Below are 19,853 nucleotides of genomic sequence, written 5' to 3'. Positions count from 1 at the left end.
TCTTTTGAAAATGGGCTTTTTTGGTCTTAGTTTTACATTGTTGTTTGAAGAAATTACACATATCTGGGTCTTGCAGACGTATGGTTCTTATATTCTTACATAGTATACTCTAAGTGCGAACGATCTCACCACGTGGGAAGGAAGGACTATGACAATCATCAATTGATTTGTCAAACAAGTGGAATCCCTTTTGTATAGCCCCTCTCGCTTCCCTCTTCCCCCCTAATGCTTCTACATATGTGTGGATATATACTTGTGACCTGGTTATCATTCTTACCTCACTTATGAGGAATACATACCTGAGTAGGAAGGCAAATTACGTGAATCTATGTCGTTGGATCCTGCCGAATTGGATACTCTTTCCTCTCGCGCGCGCGTAGAGGGAGTGACTTCTCCACTTCTGTCAGGTTCTTTTACCTAGTCTTCTTCTTTTTTAATATTTCTCCTTCTTCAACTTCTCCTGGCACAAGATAAATCATCATGGAGCCCGAAGACACCACCTCCGACCTATCTGGCGATGAAGCTGTGACCTCACGGGTTATCGACAGACACAGAGCTCAAAATGCTACATTTACTGCACTGTAAGTTTCCAATATATATTAGCTTCAAGACCTATTTACGCTGACAGTGTGGAAGGCTTGAAGAGCATGTTGTCAAGGGGCCGAGTGACGGGCCCAATGGAGAAAATGTCAAACTATCTGATGCGGAGCTTTCAACTGCTCGTCTACTCGCAAATACAGAGCCTGGGGGTGGAGTCCTAGACCCCCGTGAATACCAAATCGAGCTCTTTGAAAGAGCAAGAGCTCACAACACAATCGCGGTTCTTGACACAGGGTCTGGGAAGACTTTGGTGGCTGTGCTCTTGCTCAAGCACATTCTCCAAATCGAACTTAATAAACGTGCAAATGGCACAAAACCCCGCGTTGCCTTTTTTCTGGTGGATAGTGTTACCTTGGTCTTTCAACAGTCCGCCGTATTGAGAAACAATCTCGACCAAAAAGTCGCTCATTTTTTCGGTAATCTTGGACCTGATCTTTGGGACAAACAGACATGGGACAAGCACCTTGAAAAGTACATGGTGATTGTGTGCACTGCAGAGATCCTGAATCAATCTCTACTAAACGGCCATGTGGGGATTGAACAGATCAATCTTCTGATCTTCGACGAGGCCCATCATGCCAAAAAGGAGCATCCATATGCCCGGTATGTAACCCACTGTTTATGTATAACATGACGACAAAAGCTGACATTTATCAGTATCATCCGAGATACCTACCTGAAAGCGGATCCTGAAAAGCGCCCAAGGATCTTTGGGATGACTGCCTCGCCGGTTGATGCCAAGTGTGACATAGCGGAAGCAGCAATGTGAGAGCAACATCCCCCCCCCCCCCCCCCCCCCCCCAACAGAAAAAACAATAAACAATGAAAGCTTCTGCTTACTATATATAGTCAACTTGAGACTCTTTTAGACAGTCGCATTGCAACAACATCTGATCTTGCGCTCCTGCGAAACTTCGTGAACAAGCCGATGGAGGAGGAATGGGTCTACGACAAGCTTCCACCACTGTTTGACACAGATCTGCATGGTACTTTGAAAGCAAAATATGGGGATATGTCAATTCTTGAAGGTGTATTTCGATTTGGATCTAACGCAAGCTCGGAACTAGGTGCTTGGTGCGCAGACCAGGTATGGGCTCTGGCCCTAGCAGACGAAGTGCTTCCCAAGCTGGAGGGCAGTATTGGCAAAGCCGATTCTGATCCCCAGGATTCTGAAAAGAATTCAGAGGACATCAAGCGGATCCAAGAAGCCAACCAATATGTCAAGGAATATATTGCAAACCAGAAATCTACGCCTAGTGATCTCAGCTCCAAAGTCGAGCTTTTGATAAAGAAGCTTGAAGAACAGTTTGCAAAATCGCCAGATACCAAATGCATTGTGTTCACAAAGCGGCGCAATACAGCCAAAGTATTGTTACAGCTGTGCGAAAAACTGCAAATCCCAAACCTACGTCCCGATGTCTTGGTCGGCGTTCGCAAAGGAGATGCCCTAGGAATGAACTCCACATTTCGTCGGCAGTTTCTTGTCTTGGTCAAATTCCGAAAAAGTGAAGTCAACTGCTTGGTGAGCTTTGACATAAGCAAAAAAACTGTCTGTAGACAAATTCTAATCATTCTCAGTTTGCAACATCGGTCGCAGAGGAAGGCCTTGACATCCCAGACTGTAACCTGGTGGTTAGGTAAGTCATCTAGCATTTTAAGCACTGTCGTTGCTTCTGCTGACCGAAAAAGATTTGATCTGTATGATACAGTGATTCAATATGTCCAAAGTCGAGGCCGTGCCAGACGTGCCGACTCAGTGGTTAGATTTCTTCCATTTTTATGAGATGCAATTGATTTACTTACTACTTTGCAGTACGCAACCATGGTGGAAAGTGGCAATCGCAATCACAGCATCAGACTACAGGAAGTTCGCAGAGCAGAGGTAAGTATTATTCTCAGGTGATATATCGTTGAACTTGGTTGACATGAACAGCATTTAATGAAGAATTTCTGCAACCTGCTGCCGGATGATCGGAAACTGTATGCAGACGATCACGATATGGGAGTACTAGTTCGCGAGGAAGATCGGAAGAGAACGTACACTATCAAGAGTACAGGTGCCATGCTGACATATCGCCATGCGATTGGTGTTCTAGCACGATTTGCTAGCTCATTGGTAAGAGCAGATTTGCATCCACTGACTTGTATCATCAAAGCTAACAGTGACAAAATTTCAGCAATACGAGAATGAGATCTCGGCTTCAGCTACATACATTGTCATGTCAGAAAACGAATCATTCAGCTGTGAAATAATTATGCCGGAGAAATCGCCTGTTCGAAGAGTGCTTGGATGTTCCGAATCAAAGAAATCACTTGCTAAGCAGTCCGCAGCTTTTGATGCATGTATGCTGCTTCGCAAAAGGAATTTGTTGGATGAACACTTTAACTCTGTCTATCACAAGCGCCTTCCAGCGATGCGCAATGCTAAACTGGCTATTACTTCAAAGAAGACTGACCAGTACCGAATGCGTACCAAGCCCTCAATTTGGGCGAGGCAACAGGGAACCACCCCAACACGCCTCTACGCGATAGTGATTCGTCTCATCCCATCAGAGCCCCTAACTCGTGCTCACGGAAGTATCGTCTTGTTTACACGAGAGCGGATTCAGGCAATGCCAACTTTCCCGGTCTTCTTGGACGATGATATCGAGACTATGGTCCAATCTTTGTGCATTGATGGGTGCCTGGAGGTTGCTTCTGAAGAGCTCCAAGGTCTGACTGCATTTACACTTGCTGTTTTTCACGATGTGTTTCACAAAACCTACAAGCATGTGTCGGAACAGTTTCCGTACTGGCTTGCGCCTGCTCGAGAGGCTGTCGACAATGGAACGCCAACAAGTCTCTTTGACATCATCGACTGGCCGGCTTTGCGCTACGTTCAAGATAACCCCAAGCTTATGTGGTCCCCTAATATAGAGCCGGAATCGCTGCTGACTCGATTCATCTACGATGACTGGAATGGAAAGTATCGATACTTCCCGCTTGCTATAGACCCCAATCTACGTCCTTCAGACCCACCCCCATCCTATGCACCTTCTAGAAAGTGGTCAGACGACATCATGAATTGGTCCTTGAGTTTGAGCAAAAATTCACGCCCGAAATTCTTCAACCGATGTATCTGGACTCAACCGGTATTACAGGCAGAGTTGATCTGTCTTCGGCGGAACTTTCTTGACAAAGCGGCAGAAGAAGAGAAATCATCCAACTCGAGATGTGTCATTTGTCCTCAGCCTTTGGCTCTATCCTCGGTTAGTTTTGTATTAGTATACGTTTTAGCTCACCCAATATGCTAACATGTAACTCAGATTTCCATGTCTGTGGCCGCGACGTGTTTTGTCTTTCCAGCAATTATCACTCGAATGGAGTCATACCTGATCGCCCAGGAGGCATGCGAAATGTTAGGCCTTGGTAATATTAAGCCCGAATATGCCCTGGAGGCCTTCACTAAGGATTCAGACAACACTGAAGAGCATCGGAGCCTACAGATTCACGTTCAACGAGGAATGGGAAAAAATTACGAGCGCCTTGAATTACTAGGAGACTCTGTCCTCAAGATGGCAACATCGATTTCGCTCTTTGCTCAAAATCCCGACGATGATGAATATGACTATCACGTTAACAGAATGTGTCTCATCTGCAACAAGAACCTGTTCAAAACTGCAACTGAACTGAAGTTATATGAGTACATACGTAGTCGTGGGTTCTCTCGGTATGTTCCTTACATTGTATTCTATCATGTGAGTGTTCAACTGACAGTCAACCACAGACATATGTGGTACCCCCCAGGTCTTTCGCTTGAATATGGTCGGGACCACGCCAAATTCTTTGCTAATGAATGCAATCACTCCTTAGCCGAGAAGACTATAGCAGATGTCTGCGAGGCCTTGATAGGAGCCTCTTTGCTCTCAGGAGGTGATGATAATCGCTATGACATGGCCGTCAAAGCTGTGACCATCTTCGTCAACAGTCAGAACCACACGGCAGCCTCGTGGAAAGACTACATCTCTGCATATTCCATTCCTTCGTACCAGAATAGGCCGGCTGATGGATTCGAAAAGAACTTGGCTCAGCAGATCCTTGAGAAAGTAGGCTACGAGTTCAAGTACCCCCGTCTTCTACGGTCAGCTTTCACGCATCCGTCTTATCCATTGGCATGGGCGAAGGTACCTTGCTACCAGAGACTCGAGTTCTTGGGTGATGCACTCCTCGATATGGTGTGCGTGGAGCACTTGTTTCATCGGTTCCCCGACCGAGATCCGCAGTGGTTGACTGAACACAAGGTCTGTATTTTATCTAGTGAAGCTAACTCACGTAGTTCGGGGCTAACATTAGTTGATAGATGGCTATGGTATCAAACAAATTCCTCGGTGCTTTGGCTGTAAAGCTAGGGCTTCATCTTCATCTTCAGCATTTCAGCAACCCTCTCATGATCCAAAACAGCAAATACGCAGAGGAACTCCAGCTTGCAGAGAGCGAAAGCAATGGAGAGGTAGACTATTGGCTGTCGACGTCAGATTCTCCAAAGGTAAGTTCTCGATTTAATATGGGTGTAATCCACATACTCACGGAATTACAGTGCCTTCCCGACATGCTCGAGGCTTACCTCGGTGCCATATTTGTGGATTCTGGCTTCGACTTCACAGTTATTGAGGCCTTCTTCGAGAGGCATATCTTGCCTTTTTTCCACGACATGTCTATTTATGACACATTTGCAAACAGGCATCCGACGGTAAGATCATCTTCTGCCCCTGAGTTTATACTCTTCGTTCTGATAAATTATAGACATTCCTTCATAGCCAAATGACTCACAACTTCCGATGCATGGATTACTGCTTGAAATCCGCAGAGATTCCTGCCGTGGAGGGAGAAACCCCCAAGGTCTTTGCTGCAGTTATGGTACACGGCGAATCCATTGCCAGCGCAGTCGCATCTTCTAGTCGGTACGCCAAAGTGAGGGCTAGCAGCAAGGCATTGGCTGTTATCGAAGGAATGTCAATTTCTCAGTTCCAGGAGAAATATCACTGTGCTTGTCAGGGTGGGCAGGTCACCGTGGACCGCGCCAATATCGGAACGGCAGTTTGAATAGGGAATTGTGAAAGGATAACTGGAAATTTTGTTATTTTTGTGTTATTTTATTGATATTTCCAGAATCCGATATTGAGATCCTAAATCCGATATTGAGATCCTATTAAGAATCCAGGAAGAACCTTGGAATGTCTCTGTTAATATAAGGTGAAGTTTATACTTCGAAAGGAATGGGCCAGGAAGGAAGACCCATGGATGTGCGTTGTCGCATGGGGTCGTGTCACGCTTAACCTAATAGGGAATAGTGTGCATCCCCTGAAGTAAAGCAAACAACGCCGCGTAGTTATCTTTTTGATCATTAACAGATATCAAGACTCAGGACGGTATAGGCCTGGAATTTATCCTTGCAATCATTTTTAATCTATTAGATTTCTTTTCTCTTTCCAGCCTTTGTTATTCCCCCTTTGCTCTATTCTCCTGCCCAACTCCCACTCGACGCGATCTCAGCATTCCAAACACCCCGATCCACGCTCCTATTATTCCTTATCACCGATGAACACTTGAAATTTGGCATAATAATATCGGTATAATGGAGGTCGCCTCATCAGGCTTACCAAATGGTCCCTCAACACCAGAGACTGCAGCTCTTGTTGATTCTGGTGCAGTCGTTCAGTACTTGACCGAAGTGCTCCAGGTGACACTGGGAGCCCAGAGATCCGAGCTGGAAAGCGCTGGAAGCTTGCTTTCGGAATCAAGATACAATGAAACACTGCAGCGGTGTACGCGATTCGCATCGGAAGCGCAAGTCGCACTTTATGTGCAAAAGGACATTGTGACAGTGGAGGAGACCAACGGCGAACCGGAGGACCAAGGTACGCCCGACCCAGGGGCTTAGGAATTGGATGATATGATGCTAATTGTGCCGGTCATGAAATAGCAGTGCAATATGTCTATAACCTCTCCTCCGATATTTCGTCCGCTCCTACAACTGTGTCCTCGGTAGCTATCATCAAACGGCCTGCTCCAATCGACATGAGTCTTCCGATAGTGTCGCAGGTCCAAGTCATGAACCTTCCTGGCCCCGCTTCTCTTAGCAATACCCCCGCCCAGCAGGGGAATTCCATGTCGCCCTACCAGATCCTACACTTGATGATACATCATGGTCTCAGTCCTTACTTCGAATCCTACACTCGCAGCCAGGAAACGGCTGTCGGCACGAAATCGAAAACGGATACGGAGGCGAAGACTGGTATCCCAGGAATCAAGAAGAGATTCGCAGACTTGGAGCTAGGGTTTATGCACCTCCAGCAGAATGTGGAGATTCCAGCTTTAAACTTGCCTCTTCATGAAGTGGTACAGGCTGCTCTGAAGGATGCGGAAGCGCGGGGTATCAAACCATCGGTCGAGTTGATTCCATCCACAGTATTGGAGAGCAGCGCTTTCACAAACAGCATTCAGAATGTCGTGAACGGTTGGATTAGATCCATCCAGACAATCACCAAGATGTCCCGCGACCCGGACGGTGAATCTGCCTCTCCTGAGGTCAACTTCTGGCTATCCCTAGAGGCTGCCCTGGAGGGGATTGATGTTCAACTCCAAAGCGAGGGTGTTCGGTTGACTATGGACATTCTTCGCCATGCGAAACGGTATCAGCCGACCCTCAGTTTCGTTGCAGATACGGGGCTGAAAGAGGCCACCGAATTGGTTCAGAAGTACAACCAGCTGATGCGAGATTTCCCTCTCGATGAACTTCTCTCTGCGACTTCCTTGCAAAAGGTCCAGGAATCACTGAACTTGATCTTCACTCACCTGAACAAGAAGTTGAAGATTTGCCCCTATCCCATTAAGCGCGCACTTTCACTTGTCGAGGCTATCTCGGGGGATCTTGATAAGAAGATCCATGAGCTTATAAATGGACGTACGATTTTGCACCTAGATTACCGTGAGTTCCGGTCTTTGATGAAGACGACACAAGCGATCTGGCGCACTTGGGACGAGAACTTGAAGGAATTCACAAACGTTGCTCGTGAATCAACACGGCGTCGTAACGAGAAATTTATTCCGATCAAAATCAATGCGAGACACGACAAAACCCGCGAGCGGGTGCAGTATGTCGACACCTTCAGGGTTAACCATGAACAGCTTCAGAAAACAATCATCAACGTCCTAGGACCCAACAGCTCTTCATCTACCGAGAATGGAGCGGGGGTTGATGCTGATGGGGCTGTAATAGTCGAGGAGATTGGTGATGTTGATGCCGTGGAGGAAGTTGCGCACGCCTATGCTGCCCTCAAGAATGTGGACGTGCTGGATGTTTCACAGCATGGGTCTCTTACATGGGAGCAGGCCGAAATTGCCTACAGTGAGCGTACGTCCCGTGTTGAGAATTCTATCATTGCTCGTCTACGTGACCGTTTAGCGACCGCCAGAAATGCCAATGAGATGTTCCGTGTTTTCTCGAAGTTCAACGCCCTTCTCGTTCGTCCTAAGATTCGTGGTGCAATTGGTGAATATCAGACGCAACTTATTGATAATGTCAAGCGAGACATCAGCGCTTTGCATGAGCGCTTTAAGCAACAGTACGGTAATTCAGAAGCTCATGCTATGGCCCAACTACGTGATCTGCCCCCCGTTTCGGGCGCCATTATCTGGACTCGCCAGATCGAGCATCAGCTTAATGGCTACATGCGCAAGGTCGAAAATGTTCTCGGTGAGAACTGGCACCTACACGCTGAGGGCCAGAAGTTGCAGAATGAGGGTAATTTGTTCCGCAAGAAGCTTGACACTCGGCCTGTCTTTGAGTCATGGCTGTGGGATGTCCAAAAACGCCATTTTACAATCTCTGGGCGGCTGTTTAATGTCGTGCGCAACCGATCCGCAGGAAACGTTTTGGAGCTGGCAGTCAACTTCGATGCTCAGATCATTGCCCTCTTCAAGGAGGTCCGCAATCTTATCTGGCTCAACTTCCAGGTTCCTCATGCTGTCAGCAATATCTCGAAGGAGGCAAAGCGTGTTTACCCCTACGCCATTAGTCTGATGGAGAGTGTTCGCACCCTGTTGCAGACGAATAGAGCAATCGGGTCAATGACCGATGTCAACATGCTACTCAACGGCTACATGAACGATGTACAGATTATGGTTGCTAAGGGTATCCCTCTGCGGTGGGAGTCCTTTGTTCATTCTTACGAGCTACACGTCAAGCAGTCAGCATTGGCGAATGGCGCCATGGAGCCATCTTTGCCTGGTCGTTCTGAAAGCAAGCATGTTCAATTTGTTCGCGAATTCGCCGTTTCAGCATCCACACTTCAGACGAAAACCACCGTGCTTGATACCATCAACGAGAACATTCAGAAATCGATTCATGAACTCAAGACATGCCCGTATGATGCATCAGCGTTCAAGCAACGCTTGGACAGCATCCAGGTTGCTGTGGATAAGCTTAACCTTGAAAATTACGTGAACCTCGGATACTGGGTTGCTGAGCTTAATCGACGCATCGAGGCAATTTTGCGTGATCGACTTCTTCGCGCTGTGCGCGAGTGGATCATCACCTTCCAAGGTACCAACAATGAAAACTCGACTACGTCTCATCAACTTGAAGCGGCCGAAACGGATGCTTTGAATTACAAGATCCAGTTCCCTGAACTCTTCCACGAGATTCTGATGAAAAATCAAGTCCTCCATCTGGACCCGCCGCTGCAATTCGCACGCGCAAGCTGGTTTTCGCACTTTGATTCATGGCTCGGCGTGATCTGCAATCTGGAAAAGATCAAACCTTCGCGTTACCAGATTTCCATTGTTGTGCAAAATTTTCGCTTATCCGAAGTCTCCTTCTCTGACCTCCCGCAAACTTGCACGGACGAGCTCAATCAAGTTTACAATGTTGTCGAGTCACGACTGAATGATGTTTCTGAGTATGTCGATAAGTGGCTGCAGTTCCAATCCCTTTGGGATCTTCGGTCTGAGCAGGTCTACGAGATCCTGGGAGATGATCTGTCTCAATGGCTTCAGCTTCTTCAGGAAATCAGAAAGAGCCGGGCTACATTTGATACCTCTGAAGTCAGCCGCGCCTTCGGAAATATCAGGATTGACTACGAGCAAGTTCAGACCAAGGTGAACGCCAAATATGACCAGTGGCAGCATGAGATCCTCGTGAAGTTCGGCTCCAAGCTTGGCAGCCGTATGAGAGAGGTTCATTCTGAGATTGCTGCTGCCCGCAGGGACTTGGAAGGCCAAACCCTGGAGGCCTCTTCAACGGCACATGCTGTTTCTTTCATCACCATTGTTCAGCAGTGCAAACGGAAGACTCGAGTCTGGGAGCCCGAAGTTGATCTCTTCCGTCAAGGCCAGACTACACTCGCCCGCCAACGTTACCAGTTCCCGTATGACTGGCTTCACGTTGAGAATGTTGACGGTGAATGGGCAGCCCTCAATGAGCTGCTCAGCCGCAAGAGTAAAATTGTCAACGAGCAAACCGAAGGCCTACGTGCAAAGATTAGTGCTGAAGACCACGTCATCGCCGGCAAGATTGCTGAAGTTATTGGGCAATGGAATGACGAGAAGCCTGTATCTGGCACGATTCCACCCGAGGAAGCATCTCGTACACTGAGCTCTTTCCAGTCTCGCCTCGAGTCTCTCCAGTCTGAGTTTGAGATGGTGTCCAAGGCCAAGGAAGCTCTCGATCTCCCCCCAAGTTCCGAGTCATCACTTCCCCCCATACTCGAGGAGGTCCAGGACTTCATGTCTGTTTGGGCTGCTCTAGCGACTATCTGGAATAGTCTCAATGATCTTCGAGATGGGCTGTGGACCAGCGTGCAACCCAGGAAGCTCCGACAATCTCTTGATAATTTGATTAAAATGACTAAGGAGATGCCTAGTCGGATGAGACAATATGCTGCCTTTGAACATATTCAGAATGTCCTTCGGCAGCTGTTGAAGGTCAACTCCCTTCTGTCAGACATGAAATCCGAAGCTGTCAAGGAAAGACATTGGCACAAGATTTACAAGAGTCTCAAACCTGATAAGCGTTTCTCTCTTGTCTCTTTGACCCTCGGTGATGTCTGGGATTTGCAACTCGCATCTAGCGATACCATCATCCGTGCTATCATTGCACAGGCGCAAGGCGAGATGGCATTGGAGGAATTCCTGAAATCTGTTCGCGAGACTTGGCAAAACTATTCTCTGGACTTGGTGCACTACCAGAACAAATGCCGCCTCATCAAAGGCTTCGACGATCTGTTCGCTAAGTGTAGCGAGAATCTGAACTCCCTTCAGGCCATGAGACATTCTCCGTACTACAAAGAATTTGAAGAAGAAGCCACATCTTGGGAAGATAAACTGAATCGAGTCCATGTTCTTTTCGACGTCTGGATCGATGTCCAGAGACAATGGGTCTACCTTGAAGGTGTCTTCACCGGCAATGCTGACATCAAGCATCTTCTTCCTTTGGAATCAGGCCGTTTCCAGAATATTAACTCCGAATTCTTTACTGTTATGAAAAAGGTGTACAAGTCTCCATTCGTTTTGGATATTCTCGCGATTGTTGACGTGCAAAAGTCCTTGGAAAGACTGGCTGATTTGCTCAACAAAATTCAAAAGGCGCTTGGTGAATATTTGGAGCGTGAACGTGTCTCATTCCCTCGCTTCTACTTTGTTGGAGATGAGGACTTGTTGGAGATCATTGGTAACAGCAATGACATCTTCCGCGTCGCCAAACATTTCAAGAAGATGTTTGCTGGAATGTCAGGTCTTGTCATGGATGACGATAACAACATTGTTGCATTCACCTCCAAGGAAGGCGAAGAAGTCCGTCTGAGGAGAGAAGTCAACCTCCTCAAGACTCCTCGGATCAATGACTGGCTCTCCGCGCTAGAGACGAGTATGAAGTTGACTCTGGCAGAGCTTCTTGGTGAGGCCGTTGAGCAGTTTGGGGTTCTTTACCATAGCAGCGACGTGGACCGAACGGCTTTCAATGACTACCTGTCTAACTATCCTGCTCAGATTGTGGTCCTTGCCAGTCAGGTTACTTGGACCAACGCAGTGCAACAGTCCTTAGAGGAAGGAGGTACAACTCTTTCCTCGTTGCACGGCTCCGAAGTTCGGATTCTCGAGTTGCTGGCTGCCACGGTGCTTGGTGAACTCGATTCGATCACTCGCAAAAAGTGTGAGCATATGATCACGGAATTCGTTCACCAGCGCGACTGCATCTCCAAGCTCATAAATCTCAATGCTACGACACCCACGCACTACCATTGGCTCCTCCAGATGCGTTATGTCTTCAACAATTCGGGCGATTTCCTAGAGCGCCTGTATGTCCACATGGCCAACGCTAAGCTCGCCTACGGGTTTGAGTATTTGGGTGTGCCTGAGCGTCTTGTCCGCACGCCTCTCACAGATCGTTGTTTCCTTACCCTCACCCAAGCTCTTTGCCAGCGACTGGGTGGTTCTCCATATGGTCCTGCTGGTACCGGAAAAACCGAGTCAGTCAAGGCATTGGGCCTGCAACTGGGTCGTTTCACCCTTGTCTTCTGTTGTGATGACACGTTCGATTTCCAAGCAATGGGTCGGATTTTCCTCGGTATCTGCCAGGTTGGTGCGTGGGGTTGCTTTGACGAGTTCAACCGTCTGGAAGAACGTATTCTGTCAGCCGTCTCTCAGCAGATCCAGAACATTCAGATTGGTCTGAAAACTAGCGGAGATGGCGACAAGTCTCAAATCGAACTCGTTGGAAGACGACTTGCTGTGAACTCCAACACCGGAATTTTCATCACCATGAACCCTGGTTATGCTGGTCGTTCCAACTTGCCAGACAACCTGAAGAAGCTGTTCCGCAGTGTTGCTATGTCCAAACCAGATAAGGAACTCATTGCGGAAGTGATGCTTTTCTCTCAAGGTTTCAAGCAGGCCAAAGCTCTCTCCAAGCAGACCGTTCCCTTCTTCGACCACTGTGCTTCCCGACTCTCCAAGCAGGCTCATTACGACTTTGGTCTCCGTGCATTGAAAAGTGTGCTTGTTAGCTCAGGTGGCCTTAAGCGCGCTCGTCTTGCCGACACTGACGGAGAGCTGGGCCCGGAAAATATTATTGAACCTCAAATTATTGTTCAAAGTCTCCGGGAGACAATCGCTCCTAAGCTTATTCGAGAAGATGTGGAAATCATGTTGGACATTCAGGTGGAAGACTTCCCTGGCGTGGATTATGTGCCCGCCAACTTCGAGAAACTCACCCAGGCGATCCGTGATATTGCTACCAAAGAGCAACATCTCGTCGACAGTGAGATGTGGATCACCAAGGCACTGCAACTCTACCAAATTCAATGCATTCACCATGGTGTCATGATGGTTGGCAAGTCAGGAGCTGGTAAATCGACTGCCTGGAAGATTCTACTGCAAGCGATGCAGCGCATTGAAGGCGTTGAGGGCGTTTCCCACATCATCGACTCCAAGGTCATGTCTAAGGAATCTCTCTATGGTAACCTTGATAGCACCACCCGTGAATGGACAGACGGTCTTTTCACTGGAATTCTGAGAAAGATCGTGGACAACCTCCGAGGCGAGGACAGCAAACGCCACTGGATTGTTTTCGACGGAGATGTTGATCCTGAGTGGGTTGAGAACCTGAACAGTGTTCTAGATGACAATAAACTCCTCACTCTTCCCAACGGAGAGCGTCTCAACCTACCTTCAAATGTTCGCATCATGTTCGAAGTTGAAAGCTTGAAGTATGCCACGCTTGCTACCGTCAGTCGTTGCGGTATGGTGTGGTTCAATGCCGATACTGTTACTCCATCCATGATGATTTCCAACTACGTCGAAAGCCTCAGGACAAAGACATTCGAGGACCTAGATGAAGACAGTGCACCCGCAGGAACTGCAGCAATCCGAACACAGGATGCCCAGGACACAGTTGCAACAATTCTCAAACGGTTCCTGGAGGTTGATGACCTGGTTCTCAATGCTTTGGAAGAAGCAAAGAAATACAACCATATCATGGAGTTTACGGATATTCGCGCTCTCAACACTCTCTTCAGCTTGTTGAACAAGGCCTGCCGAAATGTTCTCGAATACAATGCCCAGCATCCAGACTTCCCTCTGGACCATGAACAGATTGAGGCCTATATCTCCAAGAAGCTTCTTCTGACATTGGTCTGGTCTCTAACCGGTGATTGTCCGCTAAGTGATCGCAAGATGTTCGGAAAATACATCACTGGAATGTCTACTATCGATCTTCCGCCGGATGGGGATTCATCTCTTATTGATTATGATGTCCTTCTCCCCAAGTCTGACTGGACCCCCTGGCATTCACAGGTGCCCACCATTGATATCAACACACATTCCGTGACTCAAACCGACGTCATTATCCCCACGGTCGACACTATCCGTCACGAGGATGTGCTGTACTCGTGGCTTGCTGAACATAAGCCCTTATTGCTTTGTGGTCCACCTGGATCTGGTAAGACCATGACATTGTTTGCCGCGCTCCGAAAGCTCCCGAACATGGAGGTTGTTGGTCTCAACTTCTCGAGTGCCACCACACCTGACCTTTTAGTCAAGACATTCGAGCAGTACTGTGAGTATAAGAAGACTCTTAATGGTGTGGTGATGTCTCCCAACCAGATCGGCCGCTGGCTTGTCATTTTCTGTGACGAGATCAATCTGCCCGCCCCTGATCGTTACGGCACTCAGCGCGCCATCTCCTTCCTGCGCCAACTTGTGGAGCAGAATGGCTTCTGGAGGACTACTGACAAGACATGGGTTACTCTGGATCGCATTCAATTTGTTGGTGCCTGTAATCCTCCTACGGATGCTGGTCGTACGCCAATGGCCGAGAGATTCCTGCGTCATGCGCCCCTGATTATGGTCGACTATCCCGGCGAAATCTCTCTCAACCAGATCTATGGCACATTCAACTCTGCTGTGCTTAAGATCCTCCCGTTGCTGCGCGGATACTCCGAGGCCCTTACTAGGGCTATGGTTCAGTTCTATCTCGAATCCCAGACCCGCTTTACGCCTCAAATTCAGCCCCACTACGTGTATTCGCCTCGTGAGCTCACCAGATGGGTTCGTGGTCTGTATGAAGCCATCAAGCCACTGGAAACTCTTTCTGTGGAAGGCCTGGTGCGTATTTGGGCACACGAAGCCCTGCGTCTGTTCCAAGACAGACTCGTGGATGAAGACGAGAGAGCTTGGACGGCAGATGCTGTTCGCCGCATTGCCTTGGAACATTTCCCTAACATTGATGAACAAGAATCACTGAAGGGCCCGATCCTGTTCTCCAACTGGCTGTCTAAGAACTACGTGCCTGTCGAACAGGAAAGTCTACGTGAATTCGTGAAGGCACGTCTTAGAACCTTCTGCGAAGAAGAGGTGGATGTTCCGCTTGTGTTGTTCAACGATGTTCTTGAACACGCGCTACGCATCGATCGAGTCTTCCGCCAGCCTCAAGGTCATCTCATTCTTATCGGTGTGAGTGGAAGTGGAAAGACAACACTTTCTCGCTTTGTCGCTTGGATGAATGGTCTGAAGGTCTTCCAGATCAAGGTACACGGAAAGTACTCTTCGGAAGATTTCGATGATGATCTTCGCAGCGTTCTTCGCCGGGCAGGATGCAAGGGCGAAAAGATTTGTTTCATTATGGACGAATCGAACGTCCTTGACTCTGGATTCCTGGAACGCATGAACACTTTGCTTGCAAACGCAGAAGTCCCTGGCCTCTTCGAGGGTGATGAATTCTCCTCGTTGATGACTGCTTGTAAAGAGGGTGCCCAACGTCAAGGCTTGCTCCTCGATTCCCAGGAGGAGCTATACAAGTGGTTCACCTCGCAAATTGTGAAGAACCTGCACGTTGTGTTTACTATGAACCCGCCAGAGGAGGGACTGTCTTCGAAGGCAGCTACTAGTCCCGCCTTGTTCAATCGCTGTGTCCTGAACTGGATGGGTGACTGGTCTGACCAAGCTCTGTTCCAGGTTGGCTCCGAGCTCACTCTATCAGTCGATCTGGACAAGCCAAACTTCATTTCTCCTGACAGTATCCCGGTGGCGTACCGCGATTTGGCTCTCCCGGCATCACACAGAGACACTGTTATCAATTCTATGGTGTACATCCACCACTCTTTGCATCGCTTCAATGGGCGGCTTCAGAAGCAACAGGGCCGGACGACTTTCCTCACCCCTCGCCATTATCTTGACTTCGTTGCGCAGTACGTCAAGCTGTTCAATGAGAAGCGTGAGGATCTGGAGGAACAACAACGTCACTTGAACATTGGTCTCGAAAAACTTCATGACACCGTCGACAAAGTGAGCGACCTTCGAGCTAGTCTCGCACAAAAGAAGACACAGTTGGAAAAGAAGGATTCGGAAGCGAACGAGAAGCTGCAGCGTATGGTTGCTGATCAGCAGGAGGCTGAACAGCGAAAGCACGTTTCATTGGAAGTGCAGGCCGCATTGGAGATACAAGAGAAGGAAGTGGCAACTCGGAAAGAAGTTGTCTTGAACGATCTGGCCCGGGCTGAACCCGCTGTCCTGGAAGCCCAGAAGAGTGTCAGCAACATTAAGCGTCAACATCTCACGGAAGTTCGATCCATGGGTAACCCTCCGGCCAGTGTCCGACTTGCCCTGGAAGCCGTATGCACCCTCCTCGGCCATACCGTCGACAGTTGGAAGACAATTCAAGGCCTCATTCGTCGGGATGATTTCATTGCCAGCATCGTCAACTATGACAATGAGCGCCAGATGACGCGCAGGCACCGCACCAAGATGCAGAATGAGTTCCTCTCAAAGGAAGACTTCACATATGAGCGAGTCTACCGCGCTAGTAAGGCTTGCGGTCCTCTGGTGCAATGGGTTGAAGCCCAAGTCAACTACTCTGCAATCCTTGATCGCGTTGGTCCTCTACGTGACGAGGTAGATCAGCTCGAGGAGCAGGCCCTGCAAACTAAGGCTGAGGCTCAAGCCATCGAAAATACCATCAACGACTTGGAAAGCAGCATCGCTACCTACAAGGCCGAGTACGCGGCCCTTATCAGTGAGACTCAGGCGATCAAGGCCGAGATGAACCGAGTCCAGTTCAAGGTCGACCGCAGTGTTCGTTTGCTAGATAGTTTGTCCTCTGAGCGTGGGCGCTGGGAAGATGGAAGCAAGTCATTCGAAACCCAGATCAACACCCTCGTTGGCGATGTCCTTATTGCAGCTGCATTCCTTGCATATGCTGGTCTCTACGATCAGCAATTCCGTAAGGCAATGGCTGAGGACTGGGTCCACCAGCTGGGAGCCTCCGGCATTAGCTTCAAGCCCCACAATCCCATCACGGAATACTTGTCCAATGCCGATGAGCGTCTGACCTGGCAGAGTAATTCTCTCCCTGTTGATGATCTTTGCACAGAGAACGCCATTATCCTCAAGAGATTCAACAGATACCCGCTTATTGTTGATCCATCTGGTCGCATCACAGAATTCTTACAAAAGGAAAGCAAAGACCGCAAGCTTACTGTTACGAGTTTCTTGGACGATTCCTTTGTCAAGCAATTGGAAAGCGCATTGCGTTTCGGAAACCCCATCCTTATCCAGGATGCCGAGCACCTGGACCCTATTCTCAATCATGTTCTCAACAAGGAATACCAGAAGACTGGTGGTCGTGTCCTGATTCAATTGGGCAAGCAAGAAATCGATTTCTCGCCATCCTTCAAACTCTTCCTCTCGACCCGGGATCCATCTGCTTCGTTCCCGCCTGATATTTGCAGTCGTACCACATTCGTCAACTTCACTGTCACCCAGAGCAGCTTGCAAACGCAGTCTTTGAACGATGTCCTGAAATTCGAGCGGCCCGATGTCGATGAACGTCGCAACAATCTTGTCAAGATGCAAGGAGAGTTCAAGGTCCACCTTCGACAACTTGAGAAGCGTCTTTTGCAGGCTCTCAACGAGTCGCGTGGTAACATTCTCGATGATGACAATGTCATTGAAACTCTTGAGACTCTCAAGAAGGAGGCCGCCGAAATCTCTCTGAAGATGGACCAGACCGAAGGTGTTATGCTCGAGGTAGATAACGTTACGCAGAACTACAGCATCATTGCCCGTTCATGCAGCGCGGTCTTTGCGGTTCTGGAACAACTTCACCACATCAACCACTTCTATCAGTTCTCTCTGCAGTACTTTGTCGATATTTTCAACTCTGTTCTCTACCAAAACAAGCGCCTTGCTCAGGAGAAGGATCATTCTGCACGTGTCCAGATTATTGTTAGGGACTTGTTTATCAACACCTACCAGCGAACCTCGCTAGGTCTCGTTCAAAAGGATCGCATCACCCTTGCTATCCTGCTTGCTCAAGCCACTCCATTCCCTATGGACAGGACCATTCTCGACCGCGTCCTGGATGAGACAGTGGAGGACGTCGATCTTTCAACTGCCGTGGACGTCCGCGACCAAGTGATGACGAAGTTGGCCAACATGTCCCTCTTTAAAGAGCAGCTTCCGAACGTTACTCAAGAACAGTGGGATCGCTTCTTTGATGAGGAGCTTGCAGAGAACGAAATTCCGGTTATGTGGGACGAGAGTGTGTCGCAACTCGACCAGCTTCTTCGGTCCTTGCTCCTGGTCAAGATTTGCCGCATGGATCGATTTGTGCCCACCGCCGAGCGTTTCATCGAGGCGGTGTTCGGGCGCGAGCTCTTTGAGGGTGTTGCCGACCTAAAGGATGTAGTTGACCAGGTCACTGCAACCAGGCCCATCGCGCTCAGCTCCAGCCCTGGCTTCGATGCCAGTTATAAGGTCGACGCTCTTGTCGAGGCTACAGGCGCAACCTGCGCCAACATCGCCATGGGTTCCAACGAAGGTCTTGAAAGCGCCGATAAGGCCATCAGCAACGCAGCTGCAGTCGGTAACTGGGTTCTGGTCAAGAACGTCCACCTGGCGCCTGCTTGGCTGCAGAGTCTCGAGAAGAGACTGGATTCCCTCAAGCCACACAAGGAATTCCGCCTCTTTTTATCCATGGAGTCCAGTCCTAAGATCCCTGTCAATTTGATCCGCGCCTCGCGTGTGCTGATGTACGAACAGCCGGCGGGTGTGCGTGCAAACATGAAGGATTCCCTCTCTTCACTGAATGTGAGAGCCAGCAAGGCTCCTGTCGAAAAGGCCCGTGTCTATCTCTTACTCTGTTTCTTGCACGCCGTGGTACAGGAAAGACTCCGCTATGCGCCTAGCCTCGGATGGAAGGGCTTCTGGGAGTTTAACGACAGCGATGTAAGTACCGTCCACCTCATTTATTCTTGTAAAGGCGCTAACATTTTCTTCCCAGTACGAATGCTCGGCCTTCATCATCGACCACTGGGTCGATTCAGTGTCCCAAGGCCGTTCCAACGTTGCTCCGCAGAAAATTCCATGGGAGATGATCCGCACTCTTGTCGCAGAAATGTATGGTGGTAAAATCGACGACGCGGGCGATTACGAGCAGCTTGAGAACCTCGTCAATAGTTTCCTTACACCCGCTGCCTTCGAAGACGGCTACAAGCTCGTCTCGGGTGTAGAGAACGACAACATTTTGACACTTCCCGATACAACTAGCATGCGGGACTTCGTCACCTGGGTCAACAACCTACCGGAGCGTGAGCCTCCTACCTACCTGGGTCTCCCTGCCAATGCCGAGAAACTCTTGCTGGTTGGCCATGGTCGTAAGATGATCTCTGATCTCTCGCGGGTTACGACTCTTCTTGATGAAGGAGAGCAGTTGATGGTTGATAACTGATCTGTACTTGTTTTCTTTACTTATTTTTTCTCGGAGTTCCTAGACGTGTTGTATTCTTGTTCTACTGTTGGCGGGAAGACCGCTGGTAGGTTTATACTTCTTTGTTTTGAGTTCAATTGTACTGTATTGCATTGCAACTTTCTTTGTACATTCTTGTCTTATTTCGAGGATCAGCAGCGGACACGCAGGCCCGATCTTTCCTGTACAATCACTTGTAGATTTTACCTCGTTGCATCCTACATACATGTGTATCATTTTGTTACGAGTCCCAACGAACTCGAGTGTACCCTCCGCCTTCAGTATTCTACCAAAATAATTTCAGGATATAGTCAAAATAGCATTAAGTATCATGTATACAGTCTGGGGATTATCTGATCCGCATAAGGGAAGAAATAGTCAAGCTGATCCTCTAGACATAAATATAGCATCACAAAAATCATCACAATGAACGCCAACAATAAGGTCCCGTAGGGGAGAATGAGGTCCTATGTAC

The 19,853-nt window shown here is 48.6% G+C and overlaps 2 protein-coding genes across 2 annotated transcripts; both read left to right on the top strand.

Moving 5' to 3' along the window:
- Positions 1-480: 480 nt before the first annotated feature.
- Positions 481-5,682, top strand: N7479_010623 (uncharacterized protein; the record flags this gene model as incomplete). The annotated part of the gene is made up of 14 exons (XM_057258314.1): positions 481-581; positions 637-1,203; positions 1,258-1,365; positions 1,450-2,122; positions 2,179-2,237; positions 2,290-2,359; positions 2,414-2,482; positions 2,534-2,716; positions 2,778-3,848; positions 3,906-4,309; positions 4,367-4,880; positions 4,940-5,125; positions 5,177-5,329; positions 5,383-5,682. The coding sequence occupies 14 exons, from the start codon at positions 481-483 to the stop codon at positions 5,680-5,682; spliced, it is 4,458 nt and encodes a 1,485-aa protein (XP_057105772.1).
- Positions 5,683-6,214: 532 nt separating this feature from the next.
- Positions 6,215-19,360, top strand: N7479_010622 (uncharacterized protein; the record flags this gene model as incomplete). The annotated part of the gene is made up of 3 exons (XM_057258313.1): positions 6,215-6,497; positions 6,563-18,858; positions 18,914-19,360. The coding sequence occupies 3 exons, from the start codon at positions 6,215-6,217 to the stop codon at positions 19,358-19,360; spliced, it is 13,026 nt and encodes a 4,341-aa protein (XP_057105771.1).
- Positions 19,361-19,853: the final 493 nt, after the last annotated feature.

This window comes from Penicillium vulpinum (assembly GCF_028829585.1).
Source record: "Penicillium vulpinum strain IBT 29486 chromosome Unknown utg000004l_segment0_segment0, whole genome shotgun sequence".
Taxonomy (NCBI): Eukaryota; Fungi; Ascomycota; class Eurotiomycetes; order Eurotiales; family Aspergillaceae; genus Penicillium; species Penicillium vulpinum.
Note: the sequence above shows the minus strand (reverse complement) of the source record. Positions and strands in the feature narration are given on the sequence as shown.